This window comes from Erpetoichthys calabaricus, chromosome 8, assembly GCF_900747795.2.
Source record: "Erpetoichthys calabaricus chromosome 8, fErpCal1.3, whole genome shotgun sequence".
NCBI classification, from domain to species: domain Eukaryota; kingdom Metazoa; phylum Chordata; class Cladistia; order Polypteriformes; family Polypteridae; genus Erpetoichthys; species Erpetoichthys calabaricus.
This window is the reverse complement of record NC_041401.2, coordinates 69,237,279-69,263,002: the sequence shown is the minus strand read 5'-3', so window position 1 is coordinate 69,263,002 and position 25,724 is coordinate 69,237,279. Positions and strand designations below refer to the sequence as shown.

General features: G+C 38.5%; 1 protein-coding gene across 1 annotated transcript; it reads left to right on the top strand.

The window, feature by feature from the left end:
- The first annotated feature begins 675 nt into the window (after positions 1 to 675).
- On the top strand, positions 676 to 25,722 carry ift20 (intraflagellar transport 20 homolog (Chlamydomonas)). Its single transcript, XM_028806737.2, has 5 exons — positions 676 to 823; positions 5,761 to 5,912; positions 6,009 to 6,094; positions 18,900 to 19,003; positions 25,511 to 25,722. The coding sequence occupies exons 2-5, from the start codon at positions 5,786 to 5,788 to the stop codon at positions 25,590 to 25,592; spliced, it is 399 nt and encodes a 132-aa protein (XP_028662570.1). The 5' UTR covers positions 676 to 823; positions 5,761 to 5,785; the 3' UTR covers positions 25,593 to 25,722.
- Positions 25,723 to 25,724: the final 2 nt, after the last annotated feature.

Below are 25,724 nucleotides of genomic sequence, written 5' to 3'. Positions count from 1 at the left end.
ATTAAATCACACCTCACTTGAAAATGTGGCTTATCTTTCACTGTAATTAAGTCAATGTATTTTTTATGAATACATTGTGGCAACACAAAGGTTACAGTAGATTAAAGTGTTAAGAAAAAACAGATTACCATTTATATAAGAATATAAATATATTCCGGAAATAATAATAATAATACAATTAAAAATGACCACATCGCGTAATGGAGAGATTAAAGGTAAAAAAAACTCGTCCGTTTTATGAAATGAAGAAAACTTTATCTCCCAGGATGCCTTGCATTTGGATTTTACCAACGACCATACGTCAAAATTGAAATTGAGTATTTTATCTTTGGAAACGTTAATTGAGAATGAAATAAATACATTTACTTTTAATTATACAAAACGTGCCTGATTTTGTTTCTAAATATAAAATACTGAAAAACGGAATATTTTGTCCAGTTAACCCCCACCCCCGCGTCAATGACTTGAAGCAGTCGGATCTCATTACAATTGTTTTGCTGAAGGGTGAGCTTTACTTTCATGAAGTTCAGAGATAAAGATCTGTATTGCAAACAAGTAATGACAATTATATGTACATTATTTTTTCAAGTTTATTATAATTTTAACGTAGTCATTACCAGAATAATCTGTGTTTTTCTATTATTTTCATGAAGTGTACAATTTCTTCCCCCTTTTTGTTTCAATGGGCATGTCAGATAGACGCTGCGGAAGTGCCATGTTGGTAAGCAGAATACAGTTGGAGCGTCGCCTTAGTAGCCGGGGAAACAAGGAGGAGTTTGAAACCAATATCTGGTAGTGTTTCGAACTTAACGGTTAAAGTCAGGTAAATTTATCTTATTCTTGCTCCGATTGTTTTTTACTGAGCTGTTTCACTTGTTTTAGTGTAATTCTTGCCCAAAGAGAATGGGACCTACTTAAGTTACTGGGTTGGATGTAACATCTGGCCACGTCTCCGGCAGTACTCAGTCCTATTTAGGACTGCATAGTTTCCAAAGATTGCTTTAATCTCGTAGATTGTGTTTTTAATGTGACAAAAAGTAGATCGTTTGTATAGTCGCGCGAATATCTAACTGTCCATAATCTCTTGTCCCCAACTTTTCATATTGTGCCTACTTCTGCATAGGTAGTCCCACTTCTTGTTGACACGTGCATACACAGTTACAACATTTTTAGTTAATATGCTGTCTTGTGCTAGTTGTGAGTTTGAAAAATTAACTTGAGTTTTTGAAAATATTTTAAATGTAGTAGTTGTTAACCCTTTTCCTACCGGAATTCTCATTTGGCAACTCTCTTTAAACGCTTTTTTTTTAGAATGGGGGCGATTGGCGATGAAAGATGTTGTTCATTTTAGCTTTAAAATAATAAATTTTATATATAACGCATTCGTACCTCGACTCTTCTGGGACAACTTAACAACCTCCAAGTTAAGACCACTGCTGTAACGTACATTTAAAGTGGTATCTTTTGTAATCCTGATTGTCTTTCTTTTTTCACACACGTTCAAGGTGTATGTTGTTTCGATCTTCCAGATGTGAATTATTCTTCAATGTTTTGAATCAATTTCTTTCGTCGACAAGCATAATACCTGGAAAGGACAGGCTAGGGTACCTCAATACCATAATGATTTCAAAGTTCCTTTGGCTTGAATTCGGTTTGACTTACTGGGTGGATTTTTTCTCCCAACTGTTCCGCGTGACGTGGTTGTTAGATGAACTGGCACCCACTCCAGTCCAGGGTTGATTCCTGCCTTGCGCACACTGCTGCTGGAGTGAGCCTGGAACTGGGTTAAGAAGGTTTGAGAATGTCATCTTAAATGAAAATAACTGCAGTGCAGACTCAAACCCAACTAGGATAATCTTCTTTTGAAATTGTACTCATTTGCAAATTTTTATGCATTTGCTTAAACAAATTAGCCATCCAAATCGTCTGGGCTCTTTAACTGTGACACTTTTAATTGCAAATTATGCGTTTACAAGAAGTGTTTGCGGGATGTCATTGAATTCAAGTTTACATAACTGAGAGTGGCAGTCCTTGGGCACTGCTGCCTTGGGATTCTGGGTTTGACTCCAGATCCGTCACTGTCAGTATACGGTTTCCAGTTTTCTTCTCACGTCCGAAAAGTCCGCTAATCTTTTATGATAGTGTGAACTGTCGCCATGACTTAAATTCGATCCTGCTTTGCAAATGATGTTGACAGGACAGGCTTTAGACTCCCATTCTTGATGTAGAAATAAGTGGGTTTACAAAATGGTGCATAGATGATGCAATAATGTGTAGCATAAATTGTACATTCCTAATTGACTGGTACCCCAAGGGCTACAAGTTCAAGTTCAAGTTGGGGAGCATGCTCTGGTACAGTGCGTTGCCGCACCCACTACACAACGAAACAACTCGGGATCCCGGTTGGCAACCCTCCAGGCAGACACGTGGTCCAGTCCCACCCTCCGGAAATGACCCTCTATGTGCCGCAGCCACGTGTTACGTGGGCGACCCCTTGGCCTGGTCCAGCCACTCGGGTCCCCAATAATGAGGATCTTACGAGCCGGATCACCCTCGGGGAAATGCGCCACATGGCCGTAGTGCCATAACTGACGCTCCCTCACAATGCAGGTAATGTGCCTCATTTGGGACTCCATGAGCAACCACTCATTCGACACAAAGTCAAACCAATGGTACCCAAGGATTTTCCGGAGAGACACAGTACCAAAGAAGTCCAGTCTGTCTCAGGTCACTGGATAGCATCCATGTCTCGCAACCATATAGCAAGACAGGAAGCACCAGGAGTCTAAAGATTTGGACCTTCATCCTTTTGCATAGATATTAGGAGCACCACACACCTCTTTCCAGTGACCTCATGACCCCTCCATGCTCTCTCAATCCGTCTACTGACTTCACAGGAAGAGTCACCAGAGACATAAATGTCACTGCCAAGGTAAGTAAACCTCTCAACAAAGTCGACCGTCACTCCGCAGACAGACACACTGCTGATGGCTGTGCCCAAGAGGTCATTAAAGGCCTGGACTACAGTGGTGTAAATTGTCAGATAATACCAGACTATTAAAATTGTTACTACACAACATTTTATATATTTATATTGTATATATTATGTCTTGCAAAAAGACAGACATTATTTTAGTACAAAATTTATTAGTGACTTTCTATGATAGACTTGCACCATAAACAGAGAGATCCAGCCTTGTGGTCTGTGCAGCAAGAAAGAATTTTAGCCTCACATGGTTCTATATTGAAATAAGATGGTCTTAAAAAGTAGAATTGAAGCTTTTGTAGTTTAATGTGTAAAAATCATAAAAACGCTTTATACCTTATCTTTCCCAGCAATGTTGAAAGTGATTGCTGTTAAGAGTGTTGTCTAAGTTCAAATGAACATCCTAAAGTATTATTTAAAACAACAGAATCCAGTATACTGTTATTTCCATTAAATACTGGACTATTCTGTATGACTGCTTTTTAACTTCTGTCAGTTATGATGACATATTCAAGATTAAAAATAACATGACCTGCCAATGCAATGAAAAATCAATGTTTTTACTACAATAAAAATCTGGTTAAAGGACAACAAATAATTTCTTTAAGTAGAAGCTTGGGTCCATATTTTACCATGACACAAGAAAGAGAAATTACACATTGAATTAAAAAATATTTGTCATTTTAGTCACAGTGGTATTGTAAGCTGTGTATAGTCAAATATCATAGAGCCTAAAAATGTTGTAAATGGAAGTAGTGAAACGGTTTAACTTTGATATTTTACATTTATGCCAAGTTTCAGCTGACAGTTTTTATTACTTTTAAAAAAAGTTAGATTTAAGGAAGGCTGAATAAAAATTAACACAAAAGAACGACTACAAAATAAAAAGTATCAAGTACTTCATGCATAGCCATATAATAAGTAAATCTTAATTAATTTGAGGATTGAGATGTAATTGACTTATTTGGCATAATTAATAATTAATTATCATGGCGTATGCATGTATTAATACACTTGAGTGGCTTTAAAAGTTGGCAATGAACTTTAAATAACCTGCTGACATTGTTTAAGAAGTAAAAGCATTTGAGAGGTGCTGAAGATATATTATCAACTTTTAACTGCAAAAAGCTGTTAAAGAAATACCAGATGAATTATACTATTAAACATAGTTTACAATATTTACAGAGGAGTGATTTTATTATTTTATTTTTTTTTATATAAGTTAAAGGTTTTTTTCAGTAATTTAACTTTGAATCTTTCAGAGGAAAATTTTCAGTTTATCTTTGTCTAGCGATTGTAACAATTACAGGTGGTAGTGCATGTGCAGAAGGTTCCAGCTATGTCTTACAAACTTAAACACACAGGTTAGACATTTTTATATTGTACCCTCATAAACCCACACTGTTTGTGCAATTCTGGCCAGATTTACATGTAACCACTGATATCTTTAAGTGATAAATACAGAATAGCTTATCTACTCAGCATGAGCAAGAATTCAGTGCCAGAAAACCTGTAAATAACTATTTTTATAGAATGTGTCTGCTTTGAGCTGAACTTGACAATATGGATACAGTAAGCTCTGAGGAGACATGATGTACATGACTGGAAATGGGTCTAGTGATATCAGGTTTATTTTGTATATGAAATGTTGGTAAAATATGATGATTATATTATTTTTTATTTCTGCATAGTATATTGTTTACGTATACTGTATAGTAACTTGCAGCTATGGCCAGACAAACTACCCCACCTAGGTCATTTAGCTGTGATCTGAGTGACTGGAACCCTGTTCATTAATTTGCAGTTACACATACACATCCTGGCAGAATCTGTGAGAGCAAGTCTCATGTTATCTTGCTTCCTTAATGTTTTCACGGGGGAATGATTTTCGATGTATAGCAACTTCCAAGATGTGGTATTATACAGCATTTAATATTTAAAAAATTAACTTCCATGTATTACTGTGTCAAAGATCCAAAGTAATACTGTTATCACCAAAAATTTGAATAATGCATTCTATTTGTTAAATATGGTGTTAATTTTGCATACAGCCTTGTCATGATTCTCAGATTTGACCATCATCTTAATGGCGGCCTTTAACATTGTATTGAGCCTTTAAGCACAACATGGATCTCAATTTGATTTCATTGATACAGTCCACTCTGTTTTGCATAATGTAAGATGGTAAAAGTGATGCGTTTCCTAGTATAATATAGTAAGCATATAAATATGTGAGTGCAGGATAAATAAAGCAAAGTTGATTCTGTCCTGTACACAGCAAAAACATGACATGTACTAATGGGCTGTCGGTTTTGTTTTTGTAAATTCTACATATTAACTGACAATTTCTAAATCATATATAGCTGATAAGCATATACTGTTTTTATCAATACCTACAACTTCTAGCAAATATACCTGCAGTTATGAAACCTGACCTAAATAGAAATATGAACTGAATTTCTCCTGATATGTCCAAGTAAGAGGTGAACACTGAAATACATAACACTCAGAAAAGCTTTTTTTGACTGGGAGTTTACTGATCACAATATTTACTCTGCACGGAACACCAAATGAAGCAGGGTGAATTGCAGGCCTGCTTCACTTTGACACTGCTGCCTGCATCCTCACTGCTTGCTGAAGCCATTGTTGTTATCAAGGCCTGGCTTAACCTCCTGTTCTGCAGAGTGCATTGAGTTCATGGTTACAATCTGTGTAGAATTTTTCATGTTCTTCCGATGTCTCTTTAGTTTATTGTACTTTTTGTGCTGCTGCAGGTTTTAAGGTTAAGCTTTGCAAGCTATGGCCAAAGACCCCTTAGCCGATGCAGGGCTTCATTTTGATGAACTGAACAAGTTGCGTGTTCTAGACCCTGAAGTTGCACAGAAAACAACAGAGCTTAAAGAAGAATGCAAAGAATTTGTAGAAAGTAAGTCACTGCTAACTGCACTTTTTAATGTGATCTATTTTAATCAGTGAAATATTATTGTTTAGTTCAGTTAATTTATTGTTTTTTTTTATTTAGAAATTGGTCAATTTCAAAAAATTGTTGGAGGCCTAATTGAACTTGTGGATGAACTGGCAAAAGAAGCAGAGACAGAAAAAATGAAGGTAAGACTTTATAGCAGTCATACATACAGGTGCTGGTCATAAAATTAGAATATCATGACAAAGTTGATTTATTTCAGTATTTCCATTCAAAAAGTGAAACTTGTATATTAGATTCATTCATTACACACAGACTGATGTATTTCAAATGTTTATTTCTTTTAATTTTGATGATTATAACTGACAACTAATGAAAGTCCCAAATTCAGTATCTCGGGAAAATTAGAATATTGTGAAAAGGTTCAATATTGAAGACACCTGGTGCCACACTCTAATCAGCTAATTAACTCAAAACACCTGCAAAAGCCTTTAAATGGTCTCTCAGTCTCGTTCTGTAGGCTACACAGTCATGGGGAAGACTGCTGACTTGACAGTTGTTCAAAAGACGACCATTGACACCTTGCACAAGGAGGGCAAGACACAAAGGGTCATTGCTAAAGAGGCTGGCTGTTCACAGAGCTCTGTGTCCAAGCACATTAATAGAGAGGCGAAGGGAAGGACAAGATGTGGTAGAAAAAAGTGTACAAGCAATAGGGATAACCGCACCCTGGAGAGGATTGTGAAACAAAACCCATTCAAAAATGTGGGGGAGATTCACAAAGAGTGGACTGCAGCTGGAGTCAGTGCTTCAAGAACCACCACTCACAGACGTATGCAAGATTTTAATGTTGATGATTATAACTGACAACTAATGAAAGTCCCAAATTCAGTATCTCGGAAAATTAGAATATCAATTAAGACCAATGCAAAAAAAGGATTTTTAGAAATGTTGGCCAACTGAAAGGTATGAACATGAAAAGTATGAGCATGTACAGCACTCAATATTTAGTTGGGGCTCCTTTGGCCTGGATTACTGCAGCAATGCAGCGTGGCATGGAGTCGATCAGTCTGTGGCACTGCTCAGGTGTTATGAGAGCCCATGTTGCTCTGATAGTGGCCTTCAGCTCTTCTGAATTGTTGGGTCTGGCGTATTGCATCTTCCTCTTCACAATACCCCATAGATTTTATTATGGGGTTAAGGTCAGGCGAGTATGCTGGCCAATTAAGAACAGGGATACTATGGTCCTTAAACCAGGTACTGGTAGCTTTGGCACTGTGTGCAGGTGCCAGGTCCTGTTGGAAAATGAAATCTGCATCTCCATAAAGTTCGTCAGCAGCGAGAAGCATGAAGTGCTCTAAAACTTCCTGGTAGACGGCTGCGTTGACCTTGGACCTCAGAAAACACAATGGACCAACACCAGCAGATGACATGGCACCCCAAACCATCACTGACTCTGGAAACTTTACACTGGACCTCAAGTAATGTGGATTCGGTGCCTCTCCTCTCTGCCTCCAGACTCTGGGACCTTGATTTCCAAAGGAAATGCAAAATTTACTTTCATCAGAGAACATAACTTTGGACCACTCAGCAGCAGTCCAAAGGTGAGACGCTTCTGACGCTGTCTCTTGTTCAAGAGTGGCTTGACACAAGGAATGCGACAGCTGAAACCCATGTCTTGCATACGTCTGTGCGTGGTGGTTCTTGAAGCACTGACTCCAGCTGCAGTCCACTCACTCTGTGAATCTCCCCCACATTTTTGAATGGGTTTTGTTTCACAATCCTCTCCAGGGTGCGGTTATCCCTATTGCTTGTACACTTTTTTCTACCACATCTTGTCCTTCCCTTCGCCTCTCTATTAATGTGCTTGGACACAGAGGTCTGTGAACAGCCAGCCTCTTTAGCAATGACCTTTTGTGTCTTGCCCTCCTTGTGCAAGGTGTCAATGGTCGTCTTTTGGACAACTGTCAAGTCAGCAGTCTTCCCCATGACTGTGTAGCCTACAGAACTAGACTGAGAGACCATTTAAAGGCTTTTGCAGGTGTTTTGAGTTAATTAGCTGATTAGAGTGTGGCACCAGGTGTCTTCAATATTGAACCTTTTCACAATATTCTAATTTTCCCGAGATACTGAATTTGGGACTTTCATTAGTTGTCAGTTATAATCATCAAAATTAAAAGAAATAAACATTTGATTAAACATCAGTCTGTGTGTAATGAATGAATCTAATATACAAGTTTCACTTTTTGAATGGAATTACTGAAATAAATCAACTTTGTCATGATATTCTAATTTTATGACCAGCACCTGTATGCCTGAGAGCAAAATTTGAAACCATCTGTTAAAGTGATCTCAGATACACAAATGATAGCTTATAGCAACTAATGTGTAAATTCTTCTTTAACTCAAAGTTTTGGGAATGTGTTAGAGAAAATCAAATGCACAGTGACAGAAAGTGCCTTCTTAGGGATGTGCTGAGCCTTGGCTTATTTCTTACTTGTGTTTAAGTCCTTCATTACCTTGTGTTCCTTGCACAATGACTGCTAAACTGGCATAACTTCCAAAAGAGCTTATGGATCATGCTCTATTGTGTTCTTGAGTATTATCAGCTACATTTATGTTTTGCAGAAAGTAATTGCTTATGTTTCTTACATTTGCTTTTTGAAGTCTTTTGAATTTTTAAATCAGTTTTCTTTATGTGGAATGTTTTAAATATAGTAAACTTTTCATTCTGGTTTCACCTGTGCACATCATTTAGGCACATGGTTGACAGTTGCATTCTGTCTTAATGTCTCGCATTTTGTCTGTCAGTGATAATTTGTGCATGGAGTGTGAAGTTCATTCATTGCCAATGAGTCATCTAATTGCTATGAAGATGTATATTTAAACAAACGTTCATTGATTTATTCCTAATTAAACTTATTGATTTTATTATCACCTAGTAACAAAAGAAATAGGTCCGAGTTGTGCAGCTCCCATTATTATAGCAGCCTGCCCAATAAAAAATGCTTTTAAAATAGAAAACAGTTAACTTTCAGCCAACAAATTACTCAGCAGAAGTGTGTCAAGAAACACTACTGGAGGTCCTTTATACCAACAGCAATATGTCAGCGTAATGCCTCACTGGGACTGGGACTGCCAAGTCAGAATTTCCTTTTTTTTTTTGTAGTTTTAGTTTTAGTTTTCTTGCTTTACAGTCATTCTGGTGTGTGTGTGTTTATTTATTTACTTGACTTACTTATTTATCTACCTATTTATGTATGTATTTATTTATTTAAAGATAGATTGATCGATCTATCTACAGTAGTGCTTGAAAGTTAGTGAAATCTTCAGAATTTCTGCATAAATAATGACTTAAAACATCATCAGATTCCTAAAAGTAGATTTGGAGCACCCAGCTAAACAAATCAGACAAAAATATCTTACTTGGTCATATTTATTTATTTTTTGAGGAAAATCGCCCAGTATTACATATTTGTGAGTGGCAAAAGTATGTGAAGGTGAGAATTAGAGTCAGGTGTTGGCAGTTAATTTCATGTTCATCAATCAGTGTGATTAAAATCAGGTGTGAATGGGCACCCTGTTTATATTAAAAGAACAGGGTTCTATCTAAGAGTTTCATCTTCAGAAATGTTTGTGTGGTATCAGTATATCATGCCACGGACAAAGAACATTTCAGAGGATCTCAGAAAAAGAATTGTTGATGTTCATTGTGCTGGGAAAGGCTACAAAACCATCTCTAAAGAGTTTGGACTGCACCAGTCCACAGTCAGACAGATTGTGTACAAATGGACAAAGCTTAAGACTATTATTACTTTCCCCTGGAGTGGCCAATCAACAACAAAGATCACTCCAAGGGCAAGGTGTGTGACTGTCTGCGAGGTCGCAAAAGAACTAAGGATAACTACTAAGCAACTAAAAGCCTCTCTTACATTGGTTAATGTTAATGTTCATGAGTTCACCATGAGGAGATCACTGAACAATAGTGGTATACACGAAAGGGTTGCAAGTGTTGGAAGGAGAAAGCTGCTGTTTCTAAAAAAACATTGCTTCCTGTCTACAGTTTGCTGAAGAGCATGTAGATAAGACTGAAAGCTATAGGAGTAAAGTTTTAAGGACAGATAAGACCAAGATAGAACTTTTGGTTCAAATGAGAAGCATTTTGTTGGGAGAAAGAAAAACGCTGCATTCCAGCATGAAAACCTCATTCCACCTGTAAAACATGATGGCTTGTTTTGCTGCGTTTGGGCCAGGACAGCTTGCCATTGTAGACAGGAAAATGAATTCTGAATTATACCAGCTAATTCTAAAGGAAAATGTCAGGACATCTGTTCATGCACTACATCTCAAGAAAAACTGGGTTATGCAGCAAGACAACAACCCCAAGCACACAAGTCATTCTACCAGAGAGTGGTTGAAGAAGAATAAAATAAAGGTTTTGGAATGGCCAAGTCAAAGTCCTGACCTTAACCCAATAGAAATGTTGTGGAAGGACCTAAAGCATGCAGTTCATTGTGGAAAACCCTGCAACATCCCTGAGTTGAGTCATGAGTCAATTCTGTATGGAGGAATGGGCGAAACCTCCTCCAAGCTGATGTGCAGGACTGATCAAGACCTCCCAGAAATGTTTAGTTGCAGTTAATTGCAGCAAAAGGGGGTCACACCAAATACTTAAAGCAAAACGTTCACATGGTTTTGCCACTCACAGATGTGTAATACTTGGTGATCTTTCTCAATAAATAAATAAATAAATAAATGACCAAGTATGATATTTTTGTCTCATTTGTTTAGCTGGGCTCTCCATGTCTACTTTTAGAACTTGTGTGAAAACCTGATGACGTTTTAAGTCATATTTATGCAGGAATATAGAAGATTCTGAAGGGTTCACTAACTTTCAAGCACCACTGTACTTATCTATCAGTCGATTACACGCCCAACCACATATTAGGCTGTGTTAATTATGTTTTTACCAAGCCCATTTTCAACAGCTTTGCATTTATAATCCAGACAGTGTTTACCATGTCATCATAATATCTATTAAAACAAAAAAAAAGACTTCTTTTGTTTTAAAAAAGTATTTTAAAAAAATGTAATGTTAGACTCCTTGTTTGATCCTTCTTTCTTTACTTTTTTGTAGCAAAAATGGTTGTTGTAGCTTGTAGTAATTTTCAGTGTATGGCTCTATATCATATGTCTTTTATTTGCTTTTCCTGAGACTTAGTTGAGGTAGGTAGTGTGTGTAATACCCCATGGTAATCCAGGAGGTCCTGTTACTGCTCCAGTGTTGGCTTGAACACTGACATTTTACTTTGAAATAATAATAACAATGGCTTACAAAATGCACAGGGTAATGTATTTGAAAGCAGCATGTACTCCTGTAGTGTCTTATTAAATCAAATTATTTGTACTTTAACTAGCCATCCCCCGCAGCTTCGCCCGCATATTAGTGAAACAGGACAGTGAGGAGGGCCCCGTCCAGCTCTCTACTCCTGTAGTCACTCCTTCCCCCTCTCCTCGGCCCACATCCTCTGTCTCGGATTAGCACAAATATATCGCTCCTGCAAGCAAACTGTGATTCTTAGCGCAATGAGAGAAGTCGCAAAATCAATCAGAATGTTCAAGCAAATTATAGGAAAAAAAAAAGATCTAAATCCGTTAAGTAGTTCTCTCACTCACTAACTAAGCAGAGTTAAGATTACACCCTGAGGCAGATGCATGAGTGAGGAGGGCACTGCCCCCTTCCCCGCAGCCCAATGAGTCTCTCTAAGATTCACGCTAGTAAATCGGTACCGAAAGCGAACTGTGATACTTAGCGCGATGAGAAAGTCGCAGAATCATCGGAATGCTCAAGCAAATTATAGAAAAAAAACAGATTTAAAATCCGTGAAGTAGTTCTCTTCTGAAAAGCGGACAGACATACAAATGGGTCTAAAAAACTATAAGAAATTTCACGCTTGGGCCACGAAATTTTTAAAACCGTTTCTTAGCAAACACCTATGGGCCAAGAGTAACCTACATTCCAAATTTCAAGTCATTTCATGGTTCGGGAGATTTCATGATGAGTGAGTCAGTTGTATTTGGCTTTTATATATATATATATATATACAGTGGTGTGAAAAACTATTTGCCCCCTTCCTGATTTCTTATTCTTTTGCATGTTTGTCACACAAAATGTTTCTGATCATCAAACACATTTAACCATTAGTCAAATATAACACAAGTAAACACAAAATACAGTTTTTAAATGATGGTGTTTATTATTTAGGGAGAAAAAAAATCCAAAACTACATGGCCCTGTGTGAAAAAGTAATTGCCCCCTTGTTAAAAAATAACCTAACTGTGGTGTATCACACCTGAGTTCAATTTCCGTAGCCACCCCCAGGCCTGATTACTGCCACACCTGTTTCAATCAAGAAATCACTTAAATGGGAGCTGCCTGACACAGAGAAGTAGACCAAAAGCACCTCAAAAGCTAGACATCATGCCAAGATCCAAAGAAATTCAGGAACAAATGAGAACAGAAGTAATTGAGATCTATCAGTCTGGTAAAGGTTATAAAGCCATTTCTAAAGCTTTGGGACTCCAGCGAACCACAGTGAGAGCCATTATCCACAAATGGCAAAAACATGGAACAGTGGTGAACCTTCCCAGGAGTGGCCGGCCGACCAAAATTACCCCAAGAGCGCAGAGACGACTCATCCGAGAGGTCACAAAAGACCCCAGGACAACGTCTAAAGAACTGCAGGCCTCACTTGCCTCAATTAAGGTCAGTGTTCACGACTCCACCATAAGAAAGAGACTGGGCAAAAACGGCCTGCATGGCAGATTTCCAAGACGCAAACCACTGTTAAGCAAAAAGAACATTAGGGCTCGTCTCAATTTTGCTAAGAAACATCTCAATGATTGCCAAGACTTTTGGGAAAATACCTTGTGGACTGATGAGTCAAAAGTTGAACTTTTTGGAAGGCAAATGTCCCGTTACATCTGGCGTAAAAGGAACACAGCATTTCAGAAAAAGAACATCATACCAACAGTAAAATATGGTGGTGGTAGTGTGATGGTCTGGGGTTGTTTTGCTGCTTCAGGACCTGGAAGGCTTGCTGTGATAGATGGAACCATGAATTCTACTGTCTACCAAAAAATCCTGAAGGAGAATGTCCGGCCATCTGTTCGTCAACTCAAGCTGAAGCGATCTTGGCTGCTGCAACAGGACAATGACCCAAAACACACCAGCAAATCCACCTCTGAATGGCTGAAGAAAAACAAAATGAAGACTTTGGAGTGGCCTAGTCAAAGTCCTGACCTGAATCCAATTGAGATGCTATGCCATGACCTTAAAAAGGCGGTTCATGCTAGAAAACCCTCAAATAAAGCTGAATTACAACAATTTTGCAAAGATGAGTGGGCCAAAATTCCTCCAGAGCGCTGTAAAAGACTCATTGCAAGTTATTGCAAACGCTTGATTGCAGTTATTGCTGCTAAGGGTGGCCCAACCAGTTATTAGGTTCAGGGGGCAATTACTTTTTCACACAGGGCCATGTAGGTTTGGATTTTTTTTTCTCCCTAAATAATAAAAACCACCATTTACAAACTGCATTTTGTGTTTACTTGTGTTATATTTGACTAATGGTTAAATGTGTTTGATGATCAGAAACATTTTGTGTGACAAACATGCAAAAGAATAAGAAATCAGGAAGGGGGCAAATAGTTTTTCACACCACTGTATATATATATATATATATATATATATATATATATATATATATATATATATATATATATATAGATTGTATATTCAGTAATGAATAAAAAAAAAACAATAAAGCAAAAAGTGTATGCAAATAGATTAAGGAATGCTATGCTTCTTGTAGAGAGGCATTTTTTCCCATCATTTTAGCATTCTATTTGTTCTCAATTTCCAATGTCATGCACAATTGCAAGTATACAGTTATACATACATTTTTAATGAAGCTGTTACTGCATTTCTTTGTAGAAGTGTTTTTTCCCACCATTTTTGTAATTCTGCAGATTTTACAGCACATTAAAATATCTTTAGTAAGTAAACACACTGCACAGATCTTAATGAAAAGTGGAAACATGTTAGGCAGGTTCAACATACTGCGGGAACAATGTAAATTGTTTATGATGAGTTAGCTAAAGCATAATGGATGTGACAAGGAGCCCTCATTGTAAAGTACTGCCCAGTGTCCCCTATATGCAGGTAATGGGGCTGCTTTAAATTAAAACAAAAAAACAAAAACAAAAAAAAAACACCTTTTTCCAGGATATGTGGCATTTAAGGTTTCATGGCTGCACTTTTTCTCATGTTTATGGGGCTTTATTCCTGGTACTCTGGCTCATCTCTCACACAGGTTAAGTTATTTAGCAGCTGTGATCATACTAAATATGTGCTAGAAAGAGGGAGAGTGTGTGTGTGTGTGTGTGTGCACCGTACAATGGGCTGGTCTCATGTTCAGAATTGCTTCCTGTCCTGTGGCTAGTGCTGTACAGATCTGCTCCAGTCACCTGCAACTCTAATATTGGGTTAAATAATTTTGAAAAACTAATCCACTAATAGTTACTTGCTTCAGTGGAGACGATATCTCTCCATTATAATAAAAAAATCTTGGGTCGAAACGTGATTTTCTTGGAGACACTTTAACGTCCCGCGAGACAAGGAAGTGAGACAAAAAGACAGCTGCTCTACAGGCTTTTAAATGATCGACATGCAGTGCTACATGCAGATCACGCAGCACGGCACAAGCAGCAGCAGCAGCAGCAAGCCAAATGATCAAGCATAGAGGAGGTAAAAAAAAAATGTATTTGTTTCCCATTGTATCACCGTTTAAGAGGGGGTTTCGGAGGAGTGACCACATCTCCTTAGTGTGCGTTCAGCCCCCCTCTTCACAACGCGAGAGGTAGAGATGCGAAGTGGCTGGCATGTAGCGTGCCCGGGGGTGGAGGGGGAATAACTCATTCACTACAGCTTTATTACTGGCAAATATCAAGAAATAAAAAATGAATAAAATGAAAATAACAATCTCTTTAAATTGTATATCCGGTTAACCAAACCTGGGGGTGGGCGAGTGAAGCGAGCAGGGGGCAGAGCCCCCTAGTTCTAATAAACAAACTGCAAGTAAAGATTTTATTAAACACTACACCCATATTACATAATCAGTACTGAAGGACTGCTGAACATATTACATTTCATTTACTTCTTTATGTAGTCCATTATCTTTTCCTATTTGTGTTAAATAAATTTTGTAAAGGATAATTTAAGTAGCAGTAGCTGAGTCTACTATTTGCTGAGAGTAAGAATTCCATATTTCCATTGATAAACAGCAAATAAAATAACTAAATTAAAATGTTAGATATTGTTGGCCAGATATTCTCTTACTCTTTTCTCTGGAATAATTGTGGCAGCCTGTTTTCATCCTAGCCACTTAAACTTTCATTGAATCTCTAATTAAAATCCTTACCGGATGCTCAGTAGAAAGCATGCAGTCAGACTGCTGAATAATTCTTTTATGCCTATAATTTGCTATTCTCTTTTTGCAGTTCTTTTAAGATGTTCTTTAAAAGCTTTGTGGGTGGGTGCAATTGAGCATAGTGCCAATATAAGTTGGGAGCTTATTTTGTGCACAATTTCAATATATGTCTGTTATTATTCAAATATGTTTTTATTTTTTATTTTCATATTGAATTTGAATTGTTTTTTATTAAATTTGAAGATATTTTTGGGGGGCTGTGAGACGCTTGCTTGCATTGATGCCTTCTGTTTCTTTTGGCAATAGGATAAGATCAATCACCCAGTACTCCTTCTGCATGCCTAAAAATCTTATGTGATATAATCCTACTTTAGGCTCATGTCATATTTATGAATGTAGGAATGTGTGTGAAAATGACTTGTTATATACTTGGATTTGAGCACATAATCACTTAGTAAACAAGCTTTGTTATCAGGAAACAGTTGCAAAAGCATCTCCAGTCTGCAGATCCTGTGTCACTATGAATGTAGTCTCCACTTTACATCACCAGCCTGCTCAGATCCTGACAGCAATGCCATTCTTATGTCAGTTCTCTTGATGTATATATTTCAGACTGTAGGTGTCTAAGAACAGTATAGTGAGCTGGAAACTAAGGCTGAAATTCAGTGTTTTTAATGCATTTCAACTACTCCATGGTGTTCAAGGTGTACAAGAGTCACAGCCTATATTGCTTGCAGTTAATTCAGGTTAAAACCAGTTCTGGAAAGAATAAAGTCTTAGTAAAGAAATGAATGATAAATAAATTAAAGTATTTAGCAGCTTTGCAAATTTCCTAAAGTGTAATTTTGGTGATACCACAGTGAGTAGCACTGATGCCTTATAGCTGTACAGGCCCTTGTCCGTATGCTGGCTTGGGATTTGCGCACATTTTTCTTGTGTTTGGGTGGGTTTCCTTCTCTCATCCCAATTCGTGCTGGGAGAATTAGTGACTCTGAACTGGCCTGTTATGTGCACGTGTGAGAGTGTACCCTGTGATGGACTGGCACCCTAGCCAGTGCAGTTTGTACATTGCACACACTAATGTGATCTGTGAGGTCCCTGCACTGAACTTGATTAACTGGCCTAAAATTCTTGGTACTGTATATATAATATACTGTAGGTGGCTCTGGGTGGTGTGGTGGATTAGTAGTTCATGCTGCTGCCTCACAGCTCTGTGACCCGCAGTTTAATGGGCTTCTTCACTGTGCAGGGTGGAGTTTGTATTCTCTGTGTTCAAAAACTAAAATGCTTTGGTTGCATGCAATACCGGTTAAACGTTTTAGAAGACCTTTGTTTTTTCAGGTTTTATGGAAATGCATGCAGTTAATGTTTCATGAAATGAAGGTGCAGAATAAACAAACAATTGCAAATAAAAAAATAACTCACGGAATTATCAAGTGTACAAAATTCTATTCACAAAGTAGCCATCTTCTGCTGATATAACAGCCAAAATGTGGCAACCGTTTTGCTTCAGAATGCCACTCAGTCTATGCAAGGAAGCAACTGCCCCCAGCAAAAGAACCCCAGACCATCACACGTCCACCTCCATGTTTGATAGTTGGTGTCACACACTGAGGAACCATCCTTTCATCAACTCAACGGCGTACATACACCCTGTGGGATGAACTGAAGATCTCAAATTTTGATTGTTTGGCCCATAAGACTTTCTTCCAGTCTGCAGTAGTCCACAGCCGTTATTTCAAGGCCTTATTTTGTCCTTTAAGGAATGGCTTTCTTACTGCCACTTACCATGTCAAACCTGCAGCACAGTCTCCTCTTCACAGTAGAAACTGAGACTTTGTTTTTTGACCACTGTTAAGCTGTGCTTCTTGAAGCTGTTGTGCAGTGAGGTGTTATCACACAAGCTGGTGACCCTCAGCAGCTTGTCTTCTGACTGGGTTGTGACTTTGGGTCTGCCAGATCTTTTCCTATCAGAGTTTCGTCCAGTTTCTAATTGGCTTTGGAATCTGTAGGACACCATACTCACTGACACTTTGATTTATTTATTTATTTTTTCCAATTTCTCTAAATGAAAGCCATACTCTTCTAAGGATAATAATGCTCTGTTTAATTTGTTTTGTTAATTGCTGTTTTCTTGCCATTATCACTGAAATTTCTACAGAGTAATATTGTCCAAGTAGTTCTTCAGAGGGTGTAAGTAATCAACAAAAGTTGGGACACCTGTGCAAATTGTTTGCTTCAATTTGCAAGGCTTAATTTACTTTAATTACTGCAGAATATCTGTAGGTTGTAACCTATTAGTTGTTCTTTGAAGAAAGCCCATTTGTAATATTCTGAAATTTCTTTGTTTTTTTTCCAGTTTGTGCTAACCTAAACTTTAAATCTAAAGTTTTTTTTGGTCAATCATTACATTTCAACTGATTAAATTTGAAGAAAAACTGAGGTGTTCTAAAACTTTTGAGCAGTACTGTATATGTAAAAACCACTTAACCATATATACTCACTTATAAGTTGGGTCTTGGAACTCAAAAAATCAATCATAAAATCAGACCCCGACTTATACGCCTGTTCAAAAATGCGAAGCTTAATTTTTTTTTTAACATCTTCCCTCTTCCGATTTCACATCAGTTTCTTAGACTCATCGAATTTTGTTGCAGCAGCACAGTTACCGATTTCTTTCGCCACTTCAACGACTTTTAATTTAAAACCAGCTTCATATATTCTTCTGATCGTAGATAAGGGATGCTCTTACGATAAAGGTGTATGAGTGTGTGTGATACAAAAAACACAAAACAGTGCCAAAGTTGCTTTGGAATAGTTCGGGTATTACTGCGTGGTCACATAGGCACAATAGAGAGAGAGAGGTTAGGAGCACACGCTGATGCAGCACATTGCCACACCCACATAGGAAAAAAAAGGCCGTGTGTTCCATGGTTACTCTCTCAGGTGGGCATTAGCATATCATAATCCCTTGGACCAATAACGTCAGTTTTCCGCATACGACCGACATTATAAAATACCAGAAATTATACTGTAAAATCAATTCACAACTTCACAGAGACATATTTTGTATTAATTACAACAGCAGATCTGTTTTTGAATTGCTCGCAGTCCTCCTAGCACATCAATTGGCCATTTATTTTTTTCAAGATCTTATTAAAGATGTAAAGATCTGTCATGATAGGTATTGGTTCCTGCTTTTACATAAACAAAATTTTCAGCAAGCGTGCAGACTTTAAATATCCACTCTATGTGGTTGTCTGGTTATAACATTCAGAGTGTGAGTAGAGAAGGAAGCCACCACATTATAGGCAGGGGTTGACCTTTGATCAAGAAATTAGTCAGATGTAAGATAACAGAAATGACTTCCCCAGAAAATGTTTAAGAAAAACTCTTAAAGTACAAGAATAATGAAGAAATATAAATGTAGGAATTTTTATCAATGTGCAAAGATTATCTGTAAAGTGTGTGTGAATGATTCCTGCCTTTTTTATTTCAATAGGCCATTGGTGCCAGAAATTTATTGAAATCTGTTGCCAAACAGAGGGAATCGCAACAGCAGCAGCTGCAGGCACTCATTGCTGAAAAGAAAATGCAGCTGGAGAGGTTTGTGTCTTTAATTATAGACTTCCAAAAATTATATGTGGTGTTTTGTCATGAAAAACTTCAGAGCATAGATGCAAGTTATTACCAATTTTAGGTTTCCCATTTTTATCTTGAAATTCGCTGCACTCAGGCATTGGCATTTTTTTGACTGCTGAAAATCAGCTCTCCAGAAAGTGACGTTACGTTTGCGCTACATTCATTCAGCAAGTCCTTTTCACTGCCCAGTTGTAAAATAAACACATAACAGTTTAAAGAAGCTGAAGATATGTGCCTTTAAGTGTTGAAAAGTTTCAGTTCTAGATAAAGGTCTCAATTCGAAGGTGTTTTTTAAGGTAAATTGTCATACTTTGTGAAATACAACCTGGTCTAAATGATCTGATGACCTCTTAAAAGACACAGGGACTGAGACTGTATAGATAATACCTGAATATTACTACCAACAGTTATATAAGACGCTCATCCATATTAAGTCTCAAATGACCAACTCTGTTAGATAATACCTGAATATTACTACCAACAGTTATATAAGACACTCATCCATATTAAGTCTCAAATGACCAACTCAGGATAAAGATTTCTGTTGTAACATCAGCAGTCAAAGTGCCCTAGCAGTGGACCTTTTTTCTGTGGTGGCACATATTTTGTAACCATAAACATCCCAAGGCACACCACTATTTTACTAACCACAAACATTACATCTCATACATTTGCTCAACTGTCCATAGGGTTGGGACTACCAGAAAAAAATGTAAAAAAGCAGCTCCAAAATCAGCATTCACTGACCACTTTGGTTGCATCACCCAACTCCTTTATCCCTTTGCCAGTCCCTCTCTGCCTCAGAGGCAACTCTTATGTCCACTATCCACTGGTCCTGTGAGACTCGCTGGTGACCAAACACCCAGGTAGACAGACTCCAGCATCCAGGAGACACATCTGAAGTGCTTTAACATAGCGATCACAGAGCTGTTTTTATGCCAGCTTCTCCAGGTAGACTTGTCCTCCTCAGACAGGTCTCGACCACCTAAGGAGCTTGTCCCTCTCAGATTCAGACCCAAGTGCGCTACACTATTATTTCCACGGCACACCTGGGTATCTCTCACGGCACACCACTGTGTCATGGCACACTGGTTGAAAAACACTGGTCTAGAGGGTCTTTGTCAATATTTGTTACACTCTGATTTCCATTTTATCCTAGTAAATTAACCCTGCTTTCACAGTTTTAAATGTGTTTATTAGCAGGAGAGGAGTAGCTCTCGTTCGTAGGAGTTAGGACCCATTTATGCCTGCAGAACAGTTTAAATTTCTGAGACACAAGGTGCTGGAAGCATTGCTTAGATCAGTGGTCTCACAAACTCCAGTCCTGGAGGGCCGCAGTGGCTGCAGGTTTTCATTTTAACCCTATTCTTAACTGGTGACCAGTTTTTGCTGCTAATGAACTCCTTTTCCTTTTATTTTAATTGATTTGTTTTTAAGATTTGTTCCCCTGATGATTTCTCTGAATTTCTTCATTTCTTTCCTTAAATGGCATCCAAACAGAAATGAAATGTGACGTGAGTGAGCCAACCGAAGACCAACGGAGTCAGGGCCTCAAACTCCAACTAGTTGTTTAATTAGGTGCTGCGTCTTGTCATTAATTAAACCTGTTCTTTAATTCCATGGCTTGTTGCTGCTCTTATTGTGCAATAGCAGACATTTCCAAAATTGTTGATTATCTCTTTTTTTATCAGCATTCCTGAGACCTTCACCTTTCTTTATTTTCAGATACTGTATGAGGGATACAGTTTGCCGGTCATGTTTTGGTTCATTTTGTATCTTATTATTGTTTGGCTGCTAATTAAGGAAAAAGAAACAATTAAGGGGTTGGAGTCTTCAAGACAAATTCAATTAAAATTAATTCAAAAGAAGATAATTAGCAGCAAAAACAGGTCACTAAGAAAAGGGTTAGAATGGAAACCTGCTCAGGACCGGAGTTCAAGACCACTGCTCTAAGCATTGCTTCCAGCACCTTGTGTAATCTATACCTCAGAAATTTAAACTATTCTGTAGGCATAAATGGGTCCCAACTGGTACGAATGAAAGCTACTCCTAATTAAGTGGCCTTGGAGCGTATATGACTATATACTCCGTGATATTTATTAGATTACAGAAGTGTGGAAAAGTGATTCCTCCTCTCCTGTAGTGGTTCAGACTTTGGACTTCAGACTCTGAGGTTGTGGGTTCAAATCCCACTACTGACACTGTTTGGCCTTGAGCAAGTCACTTGACCAGCCTGTGCTCCAATTGGAAAACCAAAAGAAATGTAACCAATTCTACCATAAATGTTTTAAGTCTCCTCGAATAAAGGCATCAGCCAGTCAAGTAAATGTCTGTGAAACCAGCTTGAGATGATCCATGCTTGGTGACATGGTACATAATCTTTCCAGAAATGTCCATTAAAAAAACATAGACTGTGACCATAAAGGGATGGATGTGGTCAGCATCAAAGCTTATAATCCGTGGCTTTTAAATAATGCTCAGTCTTTGTTAAGGCGCCTAATTTGTGCCAAAAAAAGCATTTCTGAAACCATTACACTTCCACCACCAGACAGAATGGATTAAATAACACAGGTTGGATCCTTAGATTTGTGCTGTTGACACCACCTTTTGCAGATTGCAGGAGAAATTGATATTTGTCAGACCAAGCAACATTTTTCCAATCTTGAGTCCTCCTGTACTGTTGATCCACTCCAAAGTTCAATATGTTATGCACTCAGAGATGCCCTCCTACACATCACTCTTGGATACACCTGAATATTTATGGAGTTTCTGTTAGATAGAATGAGTCTGGCAATCCACTGTGACCACTCTAATTAACATGGTACTTTTACCCACAGAACTGCCATGCTCTCTGGATGTTTTTTTTATATTACTACCCCATTCTCTATTAACTGTGGAGTCCTTTATAAAAAAGGCCCAGGGGGCAGCTGTTTCTCAGATGCTGGACCTACCATTTTTGGCAGCAGCAATCTATTACAGTCAAAGTCACTTAGATAATGAGGCTTGCCAATTCTGTTGTTTGGTCAAACAAGAATTACAATTCTTGATCATGCCCGCATGTTATATACAGTGTGGCCAGATGGAAGAAAGAGTTTTTACATTAACAATCAGTTGTACCCTATACATTCCATACTGAGAGTATTAGTCTGGCACTTTTTTTGCTTTTTTATTCTATTTCACCCCCACAGTGCAATTATGTTCTTCAAAATATGTGAACAACACGTCTCATATAAACTAGAAATGTAAAATCTCACTATTTTTCCTTCTTAAATTTAGTAATCCCTGCCCCTCAATCCTATACACCCCAGGACCAGTGTGTAAAATAAGTAAGTGTGTTACATGTTCAGTGTTACACATTATGTGTGGTGGTCGAACAAGAAATTAGCACTGCACTTTTAAAAATGCCCCCTCAACATTTGAAAATTAGCCATTAGTTGCAAATTTCATATTCTGTGCAATATTTGTGTATTTAAGGGGTTTATGCAAATAAAATCATTCATCGTATATAAATCTGCAACAACTAACGCATCATGTGCATTGTATGAAGGACACTTTGTGCAGGGTACAGTCTGTATTGTATGCAATGTGATGCCAAAATAAAATGATTATATTTAAGACTGTATTAGGGTTAGCTAGAGTTGTATGGTCGTATTATTTAAAATGCATGTTACTACTGGCACACAGTACTGCACCAGACATACAAGTAGCGAACACCCGGAGCATTTCTATAGCTCAAGTCTTTTAAAACGGAGATAAAATGTCAATTTCTCACTCCCTATGACTGGGGAACTACCAGCTAAGCTTATCATAAACTGTTTCAGAGACTTGTCCAGAGAAATTTCTTCAAGTGTGGTTGACGCTTGCTTTTCTGAATTAACATAAGTGGAGTTTATAGGCTATATTTCTTTTTTATCCTAGTCTAATTATCCATCCATCCATTCTCTTCCGCTTATCCGAGGTCGGGTAGCGGGGGCAGCAGCTTAAGCAGAGATGCCCAGACTTCCCTCTCCCCGGCCACTTCTTCTAGCTCTTCCGGGGGAATCCCAAGGCGTTCCCAGGCCAGCCGAGAGGCATGGTCCCTCCAGCGTGTCCTGGATCTTCCCCTGGGCCTCCTCCCAGTTGGACGTGCCCGGAATACCTCACCAGGGAGGCGTCCAGGAGGCATCCTGATCAGATGCCCGAGCCACCTCATCTGACTCCTCTCGCTGCGGAGGAGCAGCGGCTCTACTCTGAGCCCATCCCGGATGACTGAGCTTCTCACCCTATCTTTAAGGGAGAGCCCAAACACCCTATGGAGGAAACTCATTTCAGCCGCTTGTATTCGCGATCTCGTTCTTTCGGTCACTACCCATTATTCATGACCATAAGTGAGGGTAGGAACATAGATTGACTGGTAAATTGAGAGCTTTCACCATGACAGACCGATGCAGAGCCCGCATTACTGCGGATGCCGCACCTATCCACCTGTTGATCTCACGCTCCATTTTTCCCCTCACTCATGAACAAGGTCCCGAGATATTTGAACTCCTCCACTTGGGGTAGGATCTCGCTACCAACCCTGAGAAGGCACTCCACCCTTTTCCGGCTGAGGACCATGGTCTCGGATTTGGAGGTGCCGATTCCCATCCCAGCTGCTTCACACTCAGCTGCGATCCGATCCAGAGAGAGCTGAAGATCACGGCCTAATGAAGCAAACAGGACATCATCATCTGCAAAAAGCAGTGACCCAATCCTGTGTCCACCAAACCAGACCCACTCAACGCCCTGGCTGCGCCTAGAAATTCTGTCCATAAAAGTTATGTACAGAATTGGTGACAAAGGGCAGCCCTGGCGGAGTCCAACTCTCACTGGAAACGGTTTCGACTTACTGCCAGCAATGTGGACCAAGCTCTGGCACCGATCGTACAGGGACCGAACAGCCCTTATCTGGGGGTCCGGTACCCCATACTCTCAGAGTACCCCCCACAGCATTCCCCGAGGGACACGGTCGAATGCCTTTCCCAAGTCCACAAAACACATGTAGACTGGTTGGGCGAACTCCCATGCACCCTCCAGGACTCTGCTAAGGGTGTAGAGCTAGTCCACTGTTCTGCGACCAGGACAAAAACCACACTGTTCCTCCTGAATCCGAGGTTCGACTATCCGACGGACCCTCCTCTCCAGAACCCCCCCGAATAGACTTTTCCAGGGAGGCTGAGGAGTGTGATCCATCTGTAGTTGGAACACACCCTCCGGTCCCATTTCTTAAAGAGGGGGACTAATATGTAGTCTAATTATGATAGACACATTTTCCTATAAATGCATCCAAAGCTTAAATATAGGGTGTAAGACAACGATATTCTTATTAGTTGAATAATTCAGTCTGAATTTGACATTAGCAGGTACATTTTAAAACATCAGCATAGCACCTGCCGACTCAATAACTAATATCAATGGAGAATTTTAATACATAAAAACAGTAGGAGACAGCAAATATTAGGTGCAAAAATAAAAGTAAAGAACTGGGCAGGATTTCTTTTTAATAAAGACCTAATTTAAGGTATTTGTGCATTCATTCGTGTTTTAGAATTGTGTACTCATAAGTAATGTGAAACCTAAGAATTGCATCAAAGATCATCTTAAGAAGGTAAAATGTGTAACATTCATGATAAAAAGGTTAACACAATGATTTGGATGTTACATTTTTTACTCCACACACACCACCTTTTTTAAACCTTGTGAAAAAAAATCTAATTTCTAAGTATCTACGCAATACATTATGTATGACATGTTGGTTATTATGTGGATTTTGTATTGTTTTAAAGTGATGGTATTCTCTATGAAATTTGCTGTAGATACTGATAAGTGTTTTATTATATAGTAGAGAGATAAACCTAACTAGTCCCTCAAACAAAATCTGATTGCTCAGTTTGGCTTTGATGATGTGATCGAAAGGGGAAGCATGAGTGTGGGGGAAAGCATAGGAGGCATGATGAGAGAGTCCGCTTCAAAGATGGAAAGAACAAAACTGGGCAGGATGCAAGAAAGATGCTTGAAAATAATGAGCAAGTCTGTGACACAGGCTTTACGGGAATGCACTCGAGAGAATGATTGCTGGTTAACACAGGGAAGGGGCTGAATGTAGATGAGGGCAAAAGACAACAAACATTTTTAAATTATTCTATAACAAGTCTCTGACAGGTAGCATGGCCAGTTAAATCATTAGATTACTGAGAATTTTATAATTCAAGTCCCTGGTTACGACTTAAATTTAAAACAGATTAGATTTTATGGGAAATGAATGAGTAAGAAAACACTGAGTAAAATGCGATGCACTTTTCGTAGATTTGTTAAATTTTCCTCCATCTTGCTGTACATTTTAAAGATACATTTAATACTGTGTGCAATACACATTTTCTTAAATTATTTTTTCTAATACTGTACATACTCTGAAAGGTGCCTTGAATCTGGTTTGTCTTACCCCATTTCCAGGTATCGAATAGAATATGAAGCCCTTTCCAAGGTTGAAGCAGAACAAAATGAATTCATTGACCAGTTTATCCTGCAGAAATGAGATTCTTTTTGAGTTGTTCGATTTTGGTTCTATGAAGATGCTGACCCAGCATTCCTCATTTAAGACCTGTGGATACTGATATTAAAACATTGAAAATGCCTTTGTTGTGATAAAAACGACCACATCAAAATG